Below are 13,537 nucleotides of genomic sequence, written 5' to 3' on the forward strand. Positions count from 1 at the left end.
TATGTCAGAGCCCGCGATATGGAAGTAGCCGAGAGACTTAGCAAGCGAGTTGTTACGATAGATCCAGAACTCTAGGTTTCACAAGAGAAATGCGTTTTCATGATGTCACCTTATTGGGAACCATATAGGTTCTCATTCCTTCCTTTTCTCTTTTACCCACAAATGGAGGATTTTGACTTGACTGTCGTTACTGGAGTTCTATACAGAGAGGTACCAAAGGAGCATGTGTTTTCGGACTCTACAGGAGATGCTCAAGACTAGTCTTGAGATGATGTTTACTGACTTGTGCCCCGAAGGTGGAAAGAATGTAGGATAGATGGTCTTTGTTCCTTAGATGTTGCTTTCCCTCACCTTTATAGCATCTTTTAGGGATAGGACTTAATATTTTCTTTTCTTTTGTTAATTCGGGTACCAGCTTAGGAGTTTTCTATATGAACTATGTATTTAGGAAGTTTGTGTGAACTAACTTGAGATGTATATATGCATGAGAGTTTTCTGTAATCTTGTTGCCAATTTAATTTTGTTGTTAGTTTGGTATTTATTTTATATTGTATATCTCTGATGATGTTTTTGGTTGCTGCTAACGGGTTTATTGAGAAAAGCATATGATAAAAATAAGCTAACATATGCAATTCCGTTAGTACGAAAGGCTCATATGTAGTAAATATTATCGAGTCTAGAGTTTTATAGAATTATTGGAAAGTGACACCTAATGACTGGCAGTGATTCGGACCTGTCGGAAATTGGGTCATTACATTTGATCAAATAACGAAGTTGATTTTATTATTTTTGATATATAATCAAGAATAAAATTACATATGATCCAAACAATTTAAGTCAAGTTACAATGAATTTCTCTCGTTATTTACGTTGTTATTGCTACTAATTACTATTTTGTTCTTCAACTACATTTTGATTCCTCAATGCTAGTTCATGCTATCCTATTTGTATTTTTTTTATTTTCTCTTGGAATAAGAGGGTTTAGCTTTCGGTTTAACAAACAAATTCAAAATCCGTATTTACAATATTCAATACAACGAGGAAAAATTTAAATTAACTTGGAAGAAAAATAAAAGAAAAATAACCTCAACATATCACATTAATAACTCATTTTTATCACGATAAAACAATATGTACGCGTAATCTAGCTTACTCATGTCAATCTTTTATTTCAAATTTCAATATAGCATATCTTCTAATAAGGTAGACCTTCTTTAAATGCATCTAGTGTACTGTTTCTACTATACATTTCTGTATCAAGTCTTCTATATAAGATAACACAGTTATAACAGTACATGCCGACTAGAGGGAAGCTAGGCAGTGCTATAGCATACACTTTATAACAAACCCACCAAAGCAACCTCAGCAACAGTACCGTCATGTAGACTATAACTCAAAAAGTTTCAACCTCCTAACAGAACTCAACTCCAAATCAGATATATAAGACTAACCTATACAGAGGATGAAATAAGTTCAAAGACATACGAGATACATCACACGAGCTAAGAAAATAGCTATAGCACGGAACTACAACACAACATTCAAAGCTCATCAGACAAAATGCATACATTTTGCGATAGTACCCTAATGAGTACCGGGAATATCTTTTCTTTAAAGATGTATCATAGCTAAGTTCATAAGTTGAAACATGGTGATATGCTCTTTTTCATTAATGAAATATCTTTACTCTTTTACTTTCAGTTTTTTCTATTACTCTTATTTATCACTATCTCCAATTGATTTATAAATCATCCAATACACAATCAATCAAAATTAATCATTCCGTCCACGAATATTCAAGAACCACATACATGTAATTCAATCCACCATACCCTTTGTTGAGATATACTTCCTTATAAAATGCTCATGTTGCTGAGTTATCCGTAACCGATTTTTCCTATACCAAAACAAACTTACAATTCGAATGGTCAAATCCCAAAAAATGAATAATCCATCAATCGATTTTAAGCCAACTGCTCAAGCTTACCCAAGGGATATCCTAATCCATAATTCAAACTCAGTGTTCTTCACCGAATTGTAATTCAATTCTCAAGCAAACCGCAACTTTTACTAAACTAGTGCTTCTTTATTATTTGATTGGCAATTTTAGATACTATCCACAAACAAATATTCTCCACAATCTAAATAAATATCTAAAGACATCTACTAGTCCAGTGATCGATTAGTAACAATATTCAAACCACAACAAATGACTTAATTAACTAATCAAAACTGAATTATACTCCTGTTTTCAAACATTTAAAAGGCCAAGCTATCTATCACCTTCTATTATCTCTAATAACCGACCATTAAAATCGGTTACTCAAACCCAAATACAATTAATGCAAGTGATACTTCGCTACAATTATTCAAATTCAAAATCACTAACCGATGTATAAAACGGTTATTATGCAAATCACAAATAGCACAAATTATGCTCTCTCTGTTCATCAATCCTAACGTCACCTAAGACATAGCTCTTGGTCCCATCAAAACAATCCTCAATTCACAAATTACAATCCAGCAATATTTACTCAATTATCCATTTCACAATGTTCAATCATCATCCCTAATCAATCCTACCATGATCACATAAACATACACATATCAAAGCAACATAAAAGCACAATATATAAGTTAAACAAGTTCATTCTTTAAAGTTGGGTAGTCAGTTCATCATCAGCAAAACATGACCATACCACATTGTTCAAACAAAAATATATAATTCTTAAAACAAATAAACTATTATAGAGTAGCCATATCCTCATCTCCACCCTCCTATTCTATATCATCATCTACAAGTCCTCCGTTAAGAATAATTCTGCACGGGTCCATAATGACAAAATCAACAACAGGAGCAATAAACTTAGCTTGCTCCGCAGCCCTATCCAATCCAGCCAAGAACATTTCCAACCATAGTTCACCTTGCTATCATGAGTTAGAGAAAATCTTGCCCTTAACAACCCACTCAGAAACAGACTAAGGTTGGTTATCAAAAGATCAGGAAAAGATCTCAACCAGTATGAAGAGTAACATTCTATAAATACAAAGTTTTAACTATGTAAAAGGTACGCTATTCACTCTAAATTGTATTATACTCATTTTCTACTCTTACTAACTTGAGCGTCGGAGTACCTTTGCAGGTGCCCACCACCACCATTCCTCTTAAAGTCGACGCATACCTCATCCATATCAAGCGAAGGCAAGCCCAACCTTGGACAGGATGAGTTTATACATCATCTGAGGCCTACCATGCAGGAACATGTTACATCATACATTTTCGAGCTCGAGACTTCTTATGGAGTAATGAGTATTGTCTAAAATAATTGAAAGTTGGCAAATGACCATCATGATTAATCTTAAATTCACTTCAATTCGCATATGTTTAATTCTTAGTTCAGGAAACTTCAAAACCATGATATGAATAATATTCATACATACACAACGTATTGGAGGAAAATTTAGAGACGGAAAAAAAATCCGCACCTGCAAATATCCGCCGGAATTATCTGCAATGAAAAGGCTAACAAGGATCCACAAAATCTCCACGGGACGAAGACCTGCCCCTCGAATAAATGGGGACGGAGGCATACTTGAAATAGATTGTGAGTGGATTGGGCTTGGAAAAGAAGTAGGAGATTGGGCAAAGTAGCTAGAATATGGCTTTGTGTGAACTCTGAATGATGGTGGGGGATACCTGTAAAGGACTATGATACTTAAGTTAGCAAGAATTTTAGGCAGGTTTAAGTGAATTAGGATTAAGAAATAGTTGAGTTTGATGGAATATTCATATAGGGAGATCATGATTTGGCCACCATTCTTATGTTTCTCTACTTATAGTATTGAACAAAATTTTTCCTAATTTTCAGAGAGTTCCCCCACGTTATAGTTGTGGATGAACTGTGGGTTTATATATGAAATGGTGTCTGATAAGGTCTTATTTGTTATGCAAGTCGGGTCGGACACGGATCATAGAACCCGTGTCCTAAGTATCTCGGGTAAATCCATGCTCCTATCATAACTCACATGGTTGGGCCTCTTTGATTCTAAAGAGATTGGGTTAATAATTTTAGACCATGTATCATATTGGACCATGGCTTAAATTGTATTTTTATACATACATCTATAGAAGTGTTTTTTGCTGAATTGATAGAATTGTTCTACTTATTATGTTAAAAAAATTATTATTATTATAAGTTGATAAAAATAATTGAAAAAAAATCACTTGATAATTCTCAGTGAGATACGTTTCTAGACATAATAATAATAATAATAATAATAATAATAATAATAATAATAATAATAATAAATATGAGAAAAATACTTATTGTTGTTTGATGGTTGCTTTTATATTTTTTTTTGATATTTTTATTCATATTTTTTTTGTTTTTTATATTATATTTGTTCAAGTGAATTAATGAACTAGTTACTAGACCATTTCATGTAGGTATTTTATTTGGATTATAATTATAAATGTGAATCAAGTTTGGTTATATTATTTATAAAATTTGATTATAAATTAATTGTTGAGAATATGAATCCATTACCATGTTCTTAGGGCTAGAAGTGAGTCGAGGTGAGTTAAGTTAGACCAAGTTCAAGCTCGACTCAAAAAAATTTAGCTTGGCTCATGACTTGACTTATTAACAATCGAGCATATTTCTTAAGCTCAAGCTCAACTCGCCGAAAGCTCACAAGTTGACTCAAGCTTACGAGCTGGCTCAAATAATAGGAACATAATCTATAATTCTATATTAATAAATTATATTTTTTATTTATGTCCTACATCAAAATTATATATAAAAAATAAATATAAAATTTTAAATAATTAAGATCAATAATATATATAATTATATATTACTATTTCATATGCATATATATTGTATTAAAAGTATATATATATAAAATCGAGTCAGCTTACGAGCTAATGAACTGAACTTATCTATACTCAAGTTCGACTCATTTAATTTATGAGCTCAATTCCAAGTTCAAACTTGACTCACCAGCTCACGAGTTCAGCTTATCAAACTATTAACAAATCGAATTTAAGTTAGCCTATGAACTGATTCAAACCTACATGTTCTTATACCATAAATGTTCTTATACCATAAATGATTGATAACTGATTTCTAATATTTATATACCATTACTATTTACAAGTTATAATTTGAAAAAGCGAAAACTAATAATATGATACAAAGGTAATTAAATAAAATAAAAATCTTAAATGTTTAACCCTTAAATATCTATAAATTTTGGACACTTGTAAAATTTGCTTATGTTAGTTTAATAATAAAAAAAAATACTGACAAATGCCTTAAGAATGCATGCTAAAATTATTTTAGAAACTTCCAAAATTTTTTCTTCATTAAATATACAATGAATACATTAAAATCTCCAAATATTTAAATTTCCAATACAAACTTTATTTAAAAAAAGAAAACTCTGAACAACACACTTATTAGCAAATTCCTACATCTATTTAAGCCAAATAAAAGTAAATTTTACAAATGTTAAATAGTTTTCAATTTACACTAACGTTTCTACTAGTAGTAGCCACTGGTCACAGTAAAGATAGTAAGAACAATGCCGTCGGCGGCTCACACTACTAAAAGTAGACACTGACACCTCATTGAGTCTGAATTTTTTCATATATCACTGTCCCTTTCCAATTCTTTCTTGCACATTATGAGGTAAACAATTCATTAATAAAGAAACCCAACTAGCTTGCAAAGAAGCAGCAATCAAGACTAGAAAATGAAACAAATGTCTCATAATATTTTTATCTTATGACTAATGGTTAACAAATCATCATATACTAAGTTACAGATCCAGAAAAATGCACAAGAGATCCAATTTTCATCATGATTTACATCTGATTACAATGATACCATGGATCTACTAACAAAATCAGCCATGTGGTAGGAAGCAGGCCAGGCGCCATACATCCCTTGAAAACATTGCATTATATACAGAATATGACAGCTTATAAAAAATATTTCATTCTGTCATCTCTCCTCATGGCATTATATACAGCTTGGACCTGAAAATGCAACAAACAGATCAAGGTTTTTCCCTCTCTTTTTTCATTTTTTAAAGGGATAGGGATTTGTTGGGCATTGTGCTGGGTATGTCTGCGAGTCAGGATCTTCGAGAGAAGGGAGTGACTTGAAGAGTAAAATGGATTTCACTTGTCAATTCATTTTCTTCCATCCCTTTATTTCGAAGATCCCAACTCGCAACTGCAAACTCGGACATCTGTGATAACGGGAATCGGAAACTGGGTACTGGGATTGGGGTAGGTGGAAATCCAATTGCGGCTTGAGTTTGATACCACTGGCTAAAGCCTCAGTGGCAATCAAAGATTTACTTGATTGTTAGTATGGAGAAACAATTAAGAAGGAATCCCTGAGTTAAAATAATTTAGAAAGTTTAATTCAAAAAGACTTACGTATAAAAGGGGATATACCTGTTCACTAGAAACAACTTGGATAGGCCCAATATTTACGGATACATATTTGCCCCTAGCAGATAACTTCTGCTTCACTCGTCCCTGTCACAAATATGTTGAAATTCTTGAGGTGAGCCTCAACCACAAGTGAAATCGTGCATGTAATGCATTGATGACATTTCACAGTTAAATCATGAAATCTTCTAGACTACTGATGTAGTGAAAGCCTTGAAGTAAATCACATGCAAATGCTTAAGGTACAATACGCTACACATTTATGCTGTAAACACCTCAAGAGTCAGTCCATTTTGCAGGGACTTATGTTTATATAAAAAGCAAGCAAATTCATCGCAAGCACACCACAAACCAGTGACACAATATCACATTATCAACTTTATTTTTTCAAAGATCTAATTCTCAGAATATTACTGTATTACGTATTTTAAACATAGCAGGTCACAAATAATCATCCATCGGTAATCTAGTCCCAGTTAATTTGAAATACAAGTAAGCTGTAAAAGAATTCAAGGCTAGCTTATAAATTTGCTTATCTTGAGACAGCAGTACCAGTTAATTTGAAATACAAGTAAGCTGTAAAAGAATTCAAGGCTAGCTTATAAATTTGCTTATCTTGAGACAGCAGAACCTCAGACATTAATTTGGAAGATGGAAAATTAGAGAGTCAAAAAATGTGTGGATTATTATTAGGGTTGCTATGCCAATGTGTTTGATAAACCAGACAGAATACAATCCACAATGCAACCCAGGGGAATATTCAAAAGATCCTCCAAATTTTCTGCAATTCTGAGGTACAACCAAATGACACATTCAACATTTTTTCTCTTGCTATCTATAGAACTCCTACACAACGAACTAACTTTCTCAACCTCAACTCAAGTAACAAAAAGCTACATGTCTAACGTGGGCCAAAGCTATTCATCCAGCTATTCCTATTGATGCCTTTCCTTACAGAGACATGAAAAAATATACCCCTCTACCATTACTCCCTCCCACTCCCACAGCTTTCACCTTCTGCTCAAGGTGACAGTCTGGGAAATGTTGCAGCAGCTTCTCCGAAATTTCCCAAAATTCATCACAACAGAAGGAAACCTTCCATTGCACCAACAATTCAGCAAGACCCTCCTTATCTATCTGGGAAGGATCTACAGAATTATGAACAACCATATATATAGATAATGGGCAATCTTGCTTAACAAAAACCGAGGTAGCCTAGTGGTTGAGGCTTCAATCCCATAGAAAGAGCACTACAGCACTATTGTTTGAATCCTTCTCTTCCCAAACTTAAGTATTTTCACAGATGTCCCCATAAAGATGTTGAGCTCTGACCAAGGTATTCTGGTTTGTGGCACTAAACACTTACGTATTCTTTGTTTAGTTTTGTTTATACTTCTCCATATGTCATTTACTTTTAAAACAATAAGAATCAATATACTTGATGATAATTCAGAAATAAAGAAGAGATAAAAAGTCAAGTAAACTTTTTGGGGTTTAACAAAAATAAAACTTAATATATTTATTCTTAAAAATGCATATTAGTTAATTATTAGATTAGTTGTTATTTGCTTTTATAATACTTTCCTAATAACAAAGAAAAAGGATTAAAAAAAGCATTGCTCTTTTCACTATAAGAGAACAATGAAGGCATTCTCAAATTTTACTTAGAAAATGATATATCTTTGATGATACAATTCAATAACTTCTGCTGCATCCCACAACTTTGTGTGACTTCTGGATCTGTTCCGCTGCTGCTCCTTATTATACATTTATAATTCAAAGCCAACAAGTCAACAAGAACGGAAGTGTGGTGGGATGCCAGGATTACGGGAATCTAGTGGAGCTCTGCAACGAATATCTAACTCTTACAGTGTGGTTCTTATAAATTGGTATCAAAGCCTCCTAATGTGTTCTCCCAATAACTGGCTTTCACATTTTATGGTTGGGGCCTTTTTTCCCCCTTGGTTGAGGCCTTGGTTCTTTATTCATGATAGCTAGTTTATATGGTAATGTTCTCCCATAGTTCTTCAAGTGACAAGTATGGAGACAAAGATAAAATAAAATTGTCTTATCTTGTTTGGTAAGTATAAATACGAGAGAAAAAAAATTATATAGGGTTAGAACAACCACTATCAAAACTATGCAAATCAAACATCATTCACTGGACTTCTAAATTTACTAGTAAACATGTTGATTATCTACTAAGAAAGCGAAGGAGTGTATTATATAGCATTAATACAGCGCTAGCTAGCAAAATCTCACAGCACTGAACACAAGTAGGACTGCCAATTTACTGCATTGTGGGCATTGTGATTTTTTTTTTTTCAATTTTTTTTTCTTTTCGGGGAATTTATTTCCTTCAGCTGATGATCTAACAGAAGGTATCATTCACCTTGTAATGACAATTTATAAGAACGAAAATAAAACTATGTTCTCCACCAATAATACACAGTTCAAGAATACATCAAGTTACACAAGTAAACTGAAGCAAAAGGTTTAAAAAATTGAAGATAAATTGATGAATAAAACTTCATAAATTAGTGCATCAATCAGAATTTTTTTTTAACCTCCAAATTTTGAGAAATACAGTGCTGCTTACCTCAGGAATGGGCTGTTGGATTACAGATTCCACGGCAACAACCATTGATTGCACGAAGTCCTCCCCTCCGGTTCCTATTGCAGTAAATCCTCGAACAGTTGGGTACGAGTTCACCTGCGCCGCAGCACATCATCACCCACAACACAAACATTCTGAAACTCTAACAAGTTTAATCACGTTGAGTTACATAATTATTCAGTCTCAAACCATTAGTTATGGTACTGGAACAAAAAAAAAAAATATCTCTTTTCGCTACTGCATCATACCACAATTTGCAAACTACAAACCCAACTGACACACGGTTTTTGCATGATGATGAACACAACAAGCTATGAAATACACAAAAAAAAATTCCATTTTTTGTACCTTCTGGTCCAAAGTGAGCCACTCATTCGTAGAATCATCAGTCACAGTGCCTCCAATAACCATGTTCGTAGTTTGACCAACCCTCCCTTCTGTCTTCGACACCTCTACAACCAAAACCAAACACAAAAGTTTAATTTCAACTTTAATTTTAAAACAATAAATTAAAATTTTAGAGAAAAAGAAAATTAAAAGGAAAAAAAAAGAAATAGAGAGATTACCTGAAATGGCTTTTAGAACAGCTTCTTGAGGCGGACCCTGATCGTCCTGAGACGAAGACGACGACGCTTCGTTGTGAGAGCAACAAAGAGTTCTTCCTCTGTGAAACCGTTGAGCCCTAACGGTTCTGAATCGCAAAGTTCCTCTGTTCTTGGAATTGAAACCACGAAGATGTTCCAATTGGTAAGGTTCCACAAGTAAAGCTGAACGAAGCATAAACCTGCACGCCATTTTCTCTTTCTGTTATTATATCTGTTCCTTTGTTTCTTCCTTCAGTTCCAATTTATACTTGCCTATCTTCCCGTTTGCCTTGGGAAAAAAAAAAAGGAGACCAGGATTTTTGTGATAAATGATAAGAACCAAAATGTATGGTCGAGAATGCCCTTGTCAAGTTCACCGGCACTATGGAATAATGGAAAATTTCAAGGGTATTATCGGCTTTTCACATCTAGTTAAATAACAGTGATTACCTTACTTTTTGTCTTTTTAATTTTTCTGTAAATTTCGCTTTACGTTCAGAACCCTAACACTAACAATTTCTCGCAATTAGGATCCTTTTTTTTTTTTCCGGCGATGTATGGATCCGAGAGTAACAGGGAAGATTCGGAGCGAACCGCTTTCAGAAGAGCGGAGAAGAATTACAAGCTCTACTACGATACCAATGCTTCCAAGAACAAAAAGTAACTTAATTATCTTATTTTATTTTATTTTTCTTTTGTGTGTTAGTTGAACGCAATTAGTTAGTTGCAGTGTTGGTTACACTGTTGTGTTGATCACTGGAACGTTTTCCTCTCTTGGCGCAGGAAGAAAAAACCCAAACCGGTGGACTTGACGGAAGTTCTTGACTTCCGTTCAATTTTAGAATGCCACGATCGAAACGGCGAGCTTCCTCCGTTTGTTAACGTCATTCACGACAAGTTCAGCTCCCCTGTGTTCTCCTTGCAAAATCGCCCAGGTATTCATTCATCAATTTTTTTTTTTTTTTGGGGTTGGTGATGCGTAACTAACTTGAAAACTTCTTGCATCAGAATTTGTTACTAACTTGGTGACTCAAATAACTAACTAACTAACCATCCAACCAACCAATCATCTTAGCATAATGTGTGTTCAATTGGAAAATTATAAATGCCGTAGTCCAAGTAAACTACTCCTTCCGTATACATTAAAGAAAATCAATGTATAGATACAACTAGCATCTAAAGTTCTGAATACATTGATTATGGACGTATCAATCTGTGCAAAGTTATATGTATTTTGAAATGTAGGGAATAATCGTGTGTGCATTTGTAACTAACTCGATGACTTGTGTAAGTAAGAACTAAGCCGCTAAACAGAATGTGGTAGTGATTGTTGTGTTTTGTAGGTTTTTATTTTATTCCTGGGGCGTTGAGCATAGAGAAACAATGCAGTTTGATAAGGGAGAGTTTGATTGATTTCCCACAGCCACCTAATAGAACGAATCACAATGCGATCTATGGTCCTATACACAATCTATTTGATGAAGCAAAAGAAGGGAAGGTTCTGGTAGAAGAGTACTCTCCCGTTGGTTCACCTGAGCTAGGTCCTGATTGCGGTTTTCAAGATGGTAAGAGGTGGAAGTTCGTAACAGAAAAGGAAGAGCTCATAAGGAAGGGAAAATCTGTTTCTGCTTCTGCTTTGCTGCGGAAGCTGAGATGGAGCACCCTTGGCCTACAATTCAATTGGTCCAGGGTACGTTTTGTTTCACAAATTACCAATAAAACGTATACGAGTATGTAAGTGTTTCACAGCTGCATGTCTCTCCAGAACAGCTATATTCTTAGTTATGGGAATTGATGTGCTAACTTATTTTGGGCTTGGAATACTATATATTCATACCTAGTAAGTGTAATGTAATATTTTGATTTTGATTTTGAGAAATAGTTATATGATAAATGGCCATGGTTGATCTGCTTCTTAGCATACATAGGTTTTTAACTACCAAGGAATTGATTTTCTGGTTGTGAATGAGAAAAGATAATTGGTTGTGAAGACTAGCTTGCGAGTTACTGACAGTGCCTCAATTCTTTTTTGGTGTAAGTTTGCTTAAAATAATATTATATTTGAGTTGCCAGTAGAAGCTGTTCTAACGAGTTACTTAGTTGTCAAACTATGTAGGCTATGTTTCTTATGGCTGCATCACCTGAATTTGTAATGAGTCTTTTTTGGAGTTATAATTTCAACTTGTGCACATCACATCTTATGTCCAGGAAAATCATCCAGTGGTTATTTTGTGTGCAGCGGAACTATGATGTATCTCTCCCACATAACAAAATCCCTGAAGCTCTGTGTGATCTGGCCAAAGAATTGGCTAAACCTGCAATGCCTGCTGGTGTTGAATTCCAGCCTGAAGGTGCAATAGTGAATTACTTTGGTTTAGGTATGCTTATAGCAAAACTTAATTTATATTAGATCTCAATGTATGATAACTCCTCGGGCTGCGGGTAGTAAAGCTTTATAATAGATTTTAAAATAGTTGATACCATATTTACTTCAGGTGACACACTGGGTGGCCACCTTGATGACATGGAAGCAGACTGGAGCAAGCCTATAGTTAGCTTAAGGTATTATATACCTGCTTCTTTTTCAAATTTTAGCTTTAGAAAACCCAACAGAAGGATCGAACTTGTTCTTGGATCATAATTAGTTTATTATCTTGTTGCCATAGTTTGGGCTGCAAAGCTATATTTCTTTTGGGTGGAAAAACTAGAGAGGATCCTCCCTTGGCAATGTTTCTTAGAAGTGGTGATGTTGTACTCATGGCCGGAGAAGCAAGGGAATGCTTTCATGGTAAGTTTTATTGCAAAAACATACTTAAGAGTGTGTTTGCTTTGTGTAAAAATGTGGTGAAAATATTCTTGAGTAGAATTATACGGAAAGCGTATCCATGAGAATTTCCGCTTATTTTCACTTTCAAACCAAACATACCCTTAGAAAAAATAACATGGAAGATGAATTCCTATGATCATTTGAAGTTCTGGACTCAAAGAAGTTGGAAATCAGTTTGATTTTGATGTGTTGCAGGTGTTCCACGGATATTCACAGATGAAAAAAATGCTGAAATAGACCATCTTCAGGCACAACTTTCACATGAAGATGATCTTTGTTTCTTAAAATACATTCAAACTTCAAGGATCAATATCAACATCAGACAAGTTTTTTGAGTAGTGTATTTCTTTTCTTCCAAAGTGAAATTTTGGTTGATTAGCTGATGAAAAATGAAATGATGTATCATTGTATAATTTAATTTGACTATGGCTTAATTTTCATCTTTATTCTGACAATTAAGTCTTGTCCAGAAAACCACCCAGTCTCTGGAATTCTTTGTCCTCACTAGTTTCCTTAGACGAAGAAAATTAGACCAGGTTAGCGGGTCCAACAAAAAAAAAAACTAGTCAGTGAAAATAAGTTATTCTTTTTCTTATGCTTTAACACTATAATCTTTCAAAAACGTAGTATTAATTTGACAAATAATAACAAAAAGAACATTTTCTTTATACATAACAGACGCTCTTGTGCATTTTGCGAATGGCTTCGTAATTGGATCCAATTTTTTTGGAAACATTTAAATAATTATTTAGATAATTGTTCTCACCAATTCTTCTCATGGGAAATTCTTTTCCATCTAGCTTGTTAATGATTATGGAGAATCTTTCAAACATATCATATGTTTTCTTCTTCTTTTATGAAGAATAGCTCGTATTCTCCCATAAACATGTTAGGTCTAGTTTATCGGATTTGTTTGTTACTTTATGTATGGGTTGAAGCTTGTCCCACATTTTTCTGGCAGTTTTGCATCTCGAGACCTGTTTTTGGTGCAATGCATCATGTTATTATTTTCGCATTTATCTTGATATTCTTTTCTTCAATTA

General features: G+C 34.0%; 2 protein-coding genes across 2 annotated transcripts; one reads left to right on the top strand and one right to left on the bottom strand.

Moving 5' to 3' along the window:
• Nucleotides 1-5,753: 5,753 nt before the first annotated feature.
• Nucleotides 5,754-9,949, bottom strand: LOC130954686 (uncharacterized). The gene is made up of 5 exons (XM_057881444.1): nt 9,650-9,949; nt 9,432-9,535; nt 9,066-9,179; nt 6,470-6,553; nt 5,754-6,043 (listed from the first exon to the last, which is right to left on the bottom strand). The coding sequence occupies exons 1-5, from the start codon at nt 9,876-9,878 to the stop codon at nt 5,987-5,989; spliced, it is 588 nt and encodes a 195-aa protein (XP_057737427.1). The 5' UTR covers nt 9,879-9,949; the 3' UTR covers nt 5,754-5,986.
• A 201-nt stretch (nt 9,950-10,150) lies between these two features.
• Nucleotides 10,151-13,144, top strand: LOC130954844 (alpha-ketoglutarate-dependent dioxygenase alkB). The gene is made up of 7 exons (XM_057881619.1): nt 10,151-10,327; nt 10,451-10,602; nt 11,011-11,357; nt 11,907-12,045; nt 12,163-12,229; nt 12,334-12,455; nt 12,690-13,144. Exons 1-7 carry the CDS (start codon nt 10,221-10,223, stop codon nt 12,827-12,829), a joined length of 1,074 nt encoding a protein of 357 aa, XP_057737602.1. The 5' UTR covers nt 10,151-10,220; the 3' UTR covers nt 12,830-13,144.
• Nucleotides 13,145-13,537: the final 393 nt, after the last annotated feature.

Source organism: Arachis stenosperma, chromosome 10 (assembly GCF_014773155.1).
Source record: "Arachis stenosperma cultivar V10309 chromosome 10, arast.V10309.gnm1.PFL2, whole genome shotgun sequence".
Taxonomy (NCBI): Eukaryota; Viridiplantae; Streptophyta; class Magnoliopsida; order Fabales; family Fabaceae; genus Arachis; species Arachis stenosperma.